The 10,388-nt window shown below is 37.8% G+C and overlaps 1 protein-coding gene across 3 annotated transcripts; it reads left to right on the top strand.

The window, feature by feature from the left end:
* The first annotated feature begins 232 nt into the window (after positions 1-232).
* On the top strand, positions 233-10,070 carry LOC132615366 (uncharacterized). 3 transcript variants are annotated; one of them, XM_060329961.1, is made up of 3 exons: positions 233-433; positions 2,112-3,074; positions 8,486-10,070. In XM_060329961.1, the coding sequence occupies exons 2-3, from the start codon at positions 2,130-2,132 to the stop codon at positions 9,455-9,457; spliced, it is 1,917 nt and encodes a 638-aa protein (XP_060185944.1). In that variant the 5' UTR covers positions 233-433; positions 2,112-2,129; the 3' UTR covers positions 9,458-10,070. The 3 variants fall into 3 exon arrangements, with proteins under 3 accessions (XP_060185944.1, XP_060185946.1, XP_060185943.1); XM_060329963.1 differs by lacking the exon at positions 233-433 and adding an exon at positions 464-659 and having other exon boundaries at positions 2,107-3,074; XM_060329960.1 differs by lacking the exon at positions 233-433 and adding an exon at positions 464-659.
* The last annotated feature ends 318 nt before the right edge of the window (positions 10,071-10,388 follow it).

Consider the following 10,388-nt stretch of genomic DNA (forward strand, 5'->3'; position numbering starts at 1 on the left):
AGGACAAATTTGATCCCAAACTTTGATAGAGGGTAATTTAAACTATAAATCATACTTTGAGAGTAAAATTGACCGTCCCTATCTAAATTGCATGTCCAAACATAATTTCAAACCATGTCCAAACGGCTCCTTGGGCTCCGAACTCAGGGATGGTGACTTGGACCTCCTACAAAACCTCAGAGTAGTATGTACTTTCGTAATTAACGGCTTAAGTATTCATATTACAAAATGAAAAAGGTTGATGATTATTTTAGAGTGCCTACTTAATTTCACAAAAAAAAAAAAAAAAAAAAAAAAAAAGGAAAAATGAAAAAGGGAAGAGGCGATCATGGAAAAACGGTTTTGTCGGTTAGAATAACATTGTACATACTGTAGAAAATTATTCAGCTCCCTTTGAGGAGACAAAAACGCAAAACCACTCAATATTTGCAAGGTAATTTTTTTTGTTTTTCACTGAAATTTACTGTCTTTTCTTTTACCTTTTGTTACTTCTTGTCTTTATACTTTCTTCTTTCTGCATTTTGTAGCTTTTGACTTTCTTGAAAAATGTTCTTAGGAAAAAGGTCATTTGAGCTGATTTTGGATTTTAGTAGGTATATTCCTCCCCATTTTATGGGTTCCAAAAGTTTTACATTTATCTTACAACATACAAGTTAGAGGTGATCTCTCTCTCTCTCTCTATATCTATATATACATATATATCTCCTTTTATGTTCTATTTTGGATTTTATGTGTGATTTTGTAATGGCCATTTCACAATTGCTCTAAAAATTGGAGGGTGCATTCCTCTTCTTTTTTCTTGGTTAGGAAATTTAGGTATAGGGATTCAATGATTTGATTAGACTCTATATTTAGTGTCTGGCATGGGGTGATTTATTTTCCCTTTATGTGTTTATTATGTCTAAATTTGGTTTATCCTTAATGTAATATGTCTCTCCCAATTGTACTAATACCACTTTTGTATATATAGGAGGTAAAATTGATAGTTCGATCACTACTTCAAGTGTAGCGATGTGCTAAAATCACTTGCCTTGTATTTTATCAGTGAATCTTGGTTTGGTTTTAGTAGTCATTTCTTTATTAGGATTCAGAACTCCTATTGCTTTCAAGGAATCTCCTATATCTTACACCACCTTGTGGAGTAAGTTCAGTTGTATAGCATTAAATAGGGACTCTATCAAAAGGATTTTCTAAAGCCAAGGCCAAGCTTAGGAGATAATCCTTTCCTTTCTAATTGAATGTTGTCCGTTTAACCTCAAGTTGTAGAGTACCAGAAATTATATAGAGAAAACAAGTTCTCCATCTTAACAAAGGACATATTCTTTGGACACACTTATACATAATTTGTTTAACTCAATCTCAGTAGCGGAGTTAGGATTTTTCACTAAGGGGGTTCAAGATATAAATAAGTAAACACAATAAGAAGCCTAGGGGATTCAATCACTGCTATATTCATATAACAAGTAATTGGAGGTTGAAAATGTGGAAAGTACTGAATTCTTTGCACAAACATGTGAATTTTTATTAGTTTCATACATAAGATGTTAACAAAAATTGTACATTTCTTTTTATTAGCAGAATGTTAATAAAGATGTACACCTTGGCTGCCATACTCTGAGTTTTTAATTTTTTTTTTTTTTTTTTAAATCTTTGTGGTTGGGTATCGGTTCTTGAGTGTTATGTTGGTTGCCTTTACTTTCAAGTTTCCTTTGTCTTTGGGGTTGGGTGTTATTTCATGAATCTTTTACTGCTTCTGTTTCTTGAAGAATGTAGCTTACCAAGTAGAATATATTCATGAAGGAAGATATAGGTTGGGCCAGTGGCATTACATAATATGAAACCTAAAACTTGGTGGAGTAAAATGAATTTCGTCAATTCTCTTGTTCCAGTGAGCGCATCATCTGTTTATTTTGCCGTAAAAGCTCATTAGGTCAGACTCAACAAGTGAACACTGGTGCACATTTTGCGCGCAGTTAATTGCTGAAAGTTATTTCTTTCAACAGTGAAGATCGCCCTATCATGCTATCTACGTTATTATTATTTTGTTTGATGATTTTTTTTTGTATTCATTTTGCTGCACCTGAATGTTAATCCTAATTACTATAGTGCAGTTCATTGTCTCTTCAGACATGTTGGAAGCTTCTTTAAACATGGATCCCCCTACAAATGAAGGGGATATAAAACCAGCAACACTTGAAGAAGTAAAAGAAGAAGGTCCTCTCTTTTCTTGTAATCTATTTGATGCAGAAATGGTTCGCAAGGTAGCACAGGAATTCCTTACAGGATTAGCCTCCGCCTGTGTTGACAATACGACAGGTGGTCTATTCAAGAGCCCTGCTTCTGTGGCTGTTGATATCAGAAGAGAAATGGTGGATTATCTTATCCAGAGAAGCGAGTCATTTGTTGCTGAATCTGTTGTCAACGAAGGTGGAACGGAAACAGTAGTGTCCGACAACCCTTATGATAACATTTCAGATTTTATTGATGATTTTGGTCAGTCAAAGAGAATTTTTTTTAGCAAGGTTTCGGGATGGATACTAAGTGAAAGGAGAGAGGACAGAATAGATGATTTCGTACAAGAAATGGAAATAAATGGCTTTTGGTTGATGGGGAGGAGGGAAACGGTAGCACAAACAGTGATTAGAAATGTCGACTTCAAGAACACCTTTCACTGCAATATGAAGTTTAAGTCCGAAAAAGAGCTTGCGGAACATATATCCTCGTGTGGTTTCAGGGAAATAAACTGTGAAAACGAGGGGTGTAATGCCAGATTTAGTGCAGCTCAACTGGAACAGCATGATTCTACCTGTCCTTTTAAAATACTTCAGTGCGAGCAAAAGTGTCCAGAAATGCTAATGCGGCGTGAAATGGACCGGCATTGTATAACTATTTGTCCAATGAAGCTTGTCAATTGTTCCTTTTATCCAGTTGGTTGCCAGTCTACCGTTCCCCAATGCAAAGCAGATGAACATCGTCAGGAGAATCTCCAATCTCACTTGGTCTACATTTTAAAACTTATTTACAAGGAAGCTTCTTCAGAAGCTCTTAAGAAAAGGGCTGAACAATTGGAACAGGTAAGTTATGAATTAATTTTGCGTAACTTCTACTTTTTCTAGCATTCAATGATTCAAATGTGACTAGTGAACTCGTTGCTAATATGATAAAATGAACAAGTGGAGGAAGGGTTGTCGCATTCAAACGATTAGTCAGCATAGATAATCAGTTCACACGGTTCCTTGGATATTTTCTGCGTGTTCTAACCCCTGATTCAAAAACATTATGTCGTGGGTTCGTGAGATTCTATGGTGCCCCACCAGAAGCTTCTAGAAGTTGCAGAAATTTCATCTAAAGTACCTTTATGTTATATGTTGAAGACTTGGAGAAGAGAGATTTTATTAAATCTCAAGTGTGTCTATACAACCAATCACAGAGGTATTTATACACAAAACTGAAGCCTAACTAGGAAATATACAATTAAGGAAACAAGATAAAATCTCTATAATAATGGAAACTAAATCAGATAATAATCTATCTAATTATGATTTAGAATCTGATCATATCAAAATCATATCAGGATCTGATCCAATCTTAATAGAATCAGATTTGTCAATACTCCCCCTCAAGTTGGTGTATAGATATCACACATGCCCAACTTGCAAACTAAGTTGTGATAGGTTCTACTGCTAAGCCCTTTAGTGAAAACATCAGCTAGCTGCTTGCTGGATGTCACATGGAACAGGCTCAAGGTATCATCAGTCAACTTTTCCTTGATGAAGTGTCGATCAATTTCAATGTGTTTTGTCCGATCATGTTGTACTGGATTATGGGCTATACTGATGGTTGCCTTGTTGTCACAGTACAAGGATAATTTATTATCTCCAGACATTTTCAGTTCTTCTAGTAGCTTTCGCAGCCACAGAAGTTCACAGACACCCTGAGCCATAGCTCTATACTCTGCTTCAGCAGTTGATCTAGCAACTATACTTTACTTCTTGCTTCTCCAAGTGACTAAGTTTCCTCCCACAAGTGTGCAATAACCAGTTGTAGACCTCCTATCATCTAGAGATCCAGCCCAATCAGCATCTGTAAAAGCTTCTATATGGAGGTGACCATGTTTGGTGAAAAGAAGACCTTTTCTGGGAGCAGATTCAAATATCGCAAAATGAAAAAGACAGCCTGCATGTGAGAATCACGAGGATCATGCATGAACTGGCTTGCCATGCTAACTGCATATGTTATGTCAGGTCTAGTGTGTGAAAGATAAATGAGTCTTCCAACCAATCTCTGATATCTTTGTTTATCAACCGACTCTCCTATCCCTGCTTGTAGCTTGTGGTTGCTCTCAATTGGTGTTCCTGCTGGTTTACAACCCAACATACCAGTTTCTTCCAAGAGATCTAGAATATATTTCCTCTGAGAAATGAAGATTCCTTTTCCTGATCTAGCCACTTCAATTCCCAAGAAATATTGCAGCTTGCCTAGATCCTTGATATCAAACTCGTGAGCCAAAAGCTTCTTTGGCTGACCCATCTCTTCTTTGTCATCACCTGTCATCATTATATCATCAACATAAACTATTAAAAGAGTGATCTTACCCTTGTGATGTCTTATAAAGAGAGTATGATCAGCATTGCTTTGTTAATAACCAAAAGAAAACATGGCTTTGCTGAATCTGTCGAACCATGCTCTGGGAGATTGTTTTAGCCCATATAAAGCTTTCTTCAATCTACACACCTTTCCTTGACTTGTTTCATTATCAAATCCAGGAGGAATCTCCATACACACTTCTTCTTCCAAGTCACCGTGTAAGAATGCATTTTTTACATCAAACTGCTGCAATTCCCAGTCAAGGTTGACTGCACATGATGACAAGATTCTGATTGTGTTCATCTTTGCAACAGGAGCAAATGTTTCTTGGTAGTCCACTCCATATGTTTGAGTGAATCCCTTAGCTATCAATCTGGCCTTGAACCTTTCAATCGAACTATTGGCTTTATGTTTCACAGTGAACACCCACTTGCAGCCGACCAACTTCTTGTCTGGTGGAGGAACAACTAATTCCCAAGTCTTATTTTTTGCTAGAGCCTTCATTTCTTCAAACATTGCTTCTTTCCACTTGGGATCCTTGAAAGCTTCCCTCCAAACCTGTGGAATAGACACAGAGGAAATGGACAAGGCAAAGGCTCTATAGGAAGGGGACAAGGAATCATAGGACACAAAGTTAGAAATAGGATGTTTGGTATAGGATCTGACCCCTTTTCTTTGAGCAATAGGTCTATCTAAATCATCAGAAGAATCAGAAATTAAAGATGACTCACCAAAAGAGAAGGATTCTTGGCAGGGAGTAGGTTGCATGATGGCTTCTTGTCTCTTGTTTCTCCTTGAATGTCTCATCAAATCAGGTTTGTCCAGACACCCAATAGTCTTTTCGTGAACAGTAGTCTCCCCCTGAGCAGTACGTCTTGCATCCTCCTGAACACTCTCTCTGATGGAACTCTCACCTAGAGTAATGTCATCAATAAATCCAGAACTAGGTATCACCTCTTCTTTTTCATTATTCTCCCCCTGAAGAGGTGATTGGGTTCCATTGAAGTAAGGTTCAGATTCTCTAAAAGTAACATCCATACTTACAAAATACTTCCTTGATGGAGGATAGTAACATCGATAACCTTTCTGTGTTGGAGAATACCCAACAAACACACATTTAAGGGCCCTCGATCTAGTTTTCCTGCATTCCTACTATGAACAAAACAAACACACCCAAACACCTTTGGAGGAACAGTATAGACATTATTCCCTCGTAAAATCTCTAAAGGACTCTTAAAATTGAGGCCTTTGAGAGGCATTCTATTGATAAGATAAGCCGCTGCTAGAATTGCATCTCCCCAGTAAGTTTTTGGGAGATTCATGGTGAACATGAGGGATCTAGCAACTTCCAACAAATGTCTATTTTTCCGTTCAGCCACTCCATTTTGTTTACTAGTGTAAGGACAACTAGTTTGGTGGATGATCCTGTTAGACTCCAAATAAGTACCAAATCGACTATCCAGGTATTCAGTGCCATTATCAGTTCTCAAAATTTTTATCTTAGTTTCAAACTGAGTGCAAACCATCTTATGAAAAGATTGAAAGCAAGAAAATACATCACTTTTTGCTTTTATCAGGTAAACCCAAGTCATTCTAGTGCAACAATCAATAAAAGTGACAAATCATCGATTACTGGACAGAGAGGCTGTCTAAGTAGGCCCCCAAACATCAGAATGGATAGTCATGAAAGGAACTGTGCTTTTATTATTACTTGACGGATAAGAGTTTCTAGTATGTTTGGCATACTCACAAGCGTCACAAAACAAAGATTCAACCTGAATCCTAGAAAATAAACTACGATATAGTTTTTCTAAAATAAAAAAGGATGGATGCCCCAACCGCCTATGCCACCGTATTATTTCTTCATTGACATTCTTATTTTCTCCAAAAAGGCCTTGACATAGAACATCACTTTGATTCCTCTCCAACATATATAAGCCATCATGCACTCTACCACTGCCAATCCTCTTCCCTGTTGAAGATCCTGAAAGACACAATAATCAGGAAAAAACTCAATTTTGCAGTTTAGAGCTTTGGTAGTGGCGGTTACTGATAAAAGGTTAACTGGAAACTGAGGTACATGAAGTACTGAAGATAGCTGAATATTAGGATCACAAAAAACAGAACCTGTTCCAGCTATCGGGGAAAGAGAACCATCGGCTATTCTAACATTGTCTGTTTTTAGACATGGAGAGTAGTTAAGAAGTTCTTTAGAGGAGCCTGTCATGTGTCTATTCGCACCAGAATCAATAATCCATGAATTAAGATGAGCAGTAAAAGCAGTACCTGACTTCACCAAATTAGATGTTGCACTGGAGGAAGAGTCAAGTTGCGACAAAAAGGACTTGGGATGCTTGAGTTCACTAGGAGAGAAAAATTCACCAGAGGTTGTCTCCTTAGATGACTCTACTGTCTTTGAAAAATTTGCTTGAGCTCTCATTGAGTTGACTCGTTTTCCTCCACGACCTCTAGAGGGTTGACCATGTAACTTCCAGCAAGTTTCCTTGGTATGGCGTGGCTTCCCACACTAATCACAATGTAAGTGATCTTTATCATAATTGGTAGCCTTTATGTGCTCTCGAAAATCACTAGCGATCAATCCAGACTTCTCAATTGGTATTGTGTAATCACTAGCAGTCAACCCAGACTTCTCTATTGGTGTTGTGTAGAGCATAACACTCCTTCTACTTTCTTCCTGCTGGACATAGGAATAGGCTTCCTCAAGAGAAGGAAAAGGGTTTTTACCAAGTACTTGAACCCTTATCTGGTCAAAATCGTGGTTCAACCCGGCCAAGAAATCATAGATCCGCTCCTTTTCAAAAAGTTTCTGGAACTTTACTGCATCCTGAGTACAATCTACTTGGAAGTCTTGATAATAATCTAGCTCTTGCCACAAACCACTCAATTCAGAAAAATACTGAGAAATTGACATCTCACCTTGCTTTGTGCCATGGACTTTGTTACGGATCTCAAAGATCTGAGCATTATTCCCCATGCTTGAGTAGGTGAGCTTAGTTGCATTCCAGATTTTTTCAGCAGTGTCTAGCAATAGATATTGTCTGGTAATCTGGGGTTGCATAGAGTTGATAAGCCATGACATGACAAGCGAATTCTCTGAGTCCCACTGGCTGTAGGTGGGATCAGAGGAAGCTGGTTTTTTCTTATCCCCATTAATGTACCCCTGCAACTTTCTAGCTTTGATAAATAATAACTGGATCTAGACCAAGCAAGGTAAGTGGTACTACCATCAAGTTTCACAGGGCTAATCTGTAGGTGTGGATTAGTTTCTGACATGGTGGCATGAAAAAGACTAGAACAGGAGAAAACAAAAGGAAAATCAGAGAAATTTTTTACCGCGGCTCAATAGTGCGGGAGAGAGGAAACTCTATCTCCTAAAAAGGCACGAGCTCTGATACCATGAAGACTTTGAGAAGAGAGATTTTATTAATTCTCAAGTGTGTCTATACAACCAATCACAGAGGTATTTATACACAAAACTGAAGCCTAACTAGGATATATACAATTAAGGAAACAAGATAAAATCTCTATAATAATGGAAACTAAATCAGATAATAATCTGTCTAATTATGATTTAGAATCTGATCATATCAAAATCATATCAGGATCTGATCCAATCTTAATAGAATTAGATTTGTCAACGGTCCCTAACAAGTTGGCGACAGAAAAGCCAACCATTTTCAAGCGGAAACACATATTATAGCTATCTATTTTTTTGCTGCGAAATCCGAGGTCATTTTGTCCACTTCTAGGTTGTTTTAGCAGTACGTACTTATCAGATAATGAGAATAATAATTATAATTTTTCTAATAATAAGACCACTTAAAGCCATGAAGAACTACTTTGATGTGGTGATATCTTCTTTTATTCTCGCAAACAGGCATCATCAGGTGGACGGCTTGCAGCTGCTCGTGATGCAAGATCATTAACAACTGCAATTAAGAATATTGATGCAAAGCTTGGACCTTTGGAGGTTGAGAAAAAGACAGAGGTCAATCCCGAGGTAGCAGAGTTGACAGACAAAAAAGAGGACGGCACTGATAAATCCACCATGAAAGATGATGGTAAGGACTCGCCTCATAAGAATGAAAATTCCTCAGAGTCGCCCACAGACAGAAAAGAGGATGGCACTAGTATATCCACGAAGAAAGATGATGGTAAGTGTTCGCCTCATAAGAATGAAAAGTCTTCAGACTCACCCACAGACAAAAAAGAGGACGGTACTGGTATATCCACGAAGAAAGATGATGGTAAGGACTCGCTTCATAAGAATGGAAAGTCTTTAGACTCGTTCACAGACAAAAAAGAGGACGGCACTAGTATATACACTAAGCAAGATGATTGTAAGGACTCGCCTAATAAGAATGAAAAGTCTCCAGACTCATCCAAGACTCAGCATGACTCTAAAGTTGCGCCTGCCAAAGTGGACTCACCTTCCAGCAAAACTGAAGTGAAAGAAGACTCAACAAATCAATCCCCCAGCAAAAGTAGGATCACAGAACCTCCGGTAGAAAATGGAGGCGCGAAATCTCCTGATAAAAATGTAGTGTCTCCAAAATCACCCAAAAATAAAGAATCGTCTAAGTCACATGAGGAACATCCGGACCTCACAGTTTCCTCTAAGAAAGTGGAGTCATCCAAAAGTGAAGTGTCTGCCCTGTCACCCAAGAAACATCAAAACTCTTCCTCACCTGAAATGGATATACATGAAACTAAAGAGTCTACGCCATCACCCAAGAAACACCATGACTCAACTTCCTCACCCAAAATGGAGTCTGCAAAAAGTGAAGAGTCTATTCTATCACCCAAGAAACATCAATACTCCACGGCTTTGGTAGACAAGGTTGAGTGACATGCAAAACTAGGATTTTGTGAAAAGAATGAAATTCAAAAATGGAGTCAACAAGTCCACACCTCAATAAAAGAGATCAACATAATCATCATCAGAAGAAAAAGAGCCTAAGTCGACAATCCACAAGTAGATGCATTTGCAGCAACCAAATGAAGTAGATTTAAAAAGTTAACAGACATGAAATTTGATCAGACAAAGTATTGATCATTTCTTTAGAGGAAAGACTGGGTACCTAATAGAACGGCAGTGTGACAGTTCTCTAACGTTCATGCTGGAAAAAAAAAATCGGAAAGTAAGTTGATTGCATTAAAGTGTACTCTCTCTTTCAGAAGTTAACTTGAAGTTAGAGCCTAGTGTAGCAGAAGCACAGGTATCTTTTGCATGAAGCAAAGAAAAGCTAAATTTTGATATTTTTAGAAACCTTTACCTTGTAGAAAGAGGAAAACAATGTTTTTCGCGACCTGTCCATTTGATGGCTGGTTTGTGGTACGACTATTTTACACATTGTTTTTTGACACCTTTAGTCATACAGTTAACTTATGTTTTTTTAGTCGTCTTAGGCTTGCATAGGTTTGTTCTAGTTTCTGCGATGAACTTTTTCATTACTTCTTCAGTTTGGTTTGTTTGTGGTTTCAGTTGTTCTCTGTACAAGACATAACTCTTTTCTGCTCAGTGGTGTTGACTCTCCCTGTGGCAATCTCCTTTTATTTTTCTCTTATGTATACCCTTTAACTTTGTAACTAAGCTGTTGGTACCAGTATATCCAATAGAATGATGATTTACTTGTAAATTCAATTGTTCTCTAGGGGTAGGTTTGTTGAGTCTTCTGCCCCACAGGGTTTAACTGTTGAGTCAGTCTAATTGGAGAATCAAATTTAGCCCGTCAAAAGAGTAGGATATTTAGGTGGTTGTCTGAAGTTTTAAACAAGAT

The sequence above is a fragment of the Lycium barbarum genome, chromosome 10 (genome assembly GCF_019175385.1).
Source record: "Lycium barbarum isolate Lr01 chromosome 10, ASM1917538v2, whole genome shotgun sequence".
In the NCBI taxonomy this organism is placed as follows: domain Eukaryota; kingdom Viridiplantae; phylum Streptophyta; class Magnoliopsida; order Solanales; family Solanaceae; genus Lycium; species Lycium barbarum.

Bases quoted from the DNA above. Each gene is read 5' to 3' on its own strand.
- LOC132615366 (XM_060329961.1), top strand. From the start codon at position 2,130: ATGTTGGAAGCTTCTTTAAACATGGATCCCCCTACAAATGAAGGGGAT. The intron at 3,075-8,485 runs GTAAGTTATGAA...TCTCGCAAACAG, and splicing joins GGGCTGAACAATTGGAACAG to GCATCATCAGGTGGACGGCT.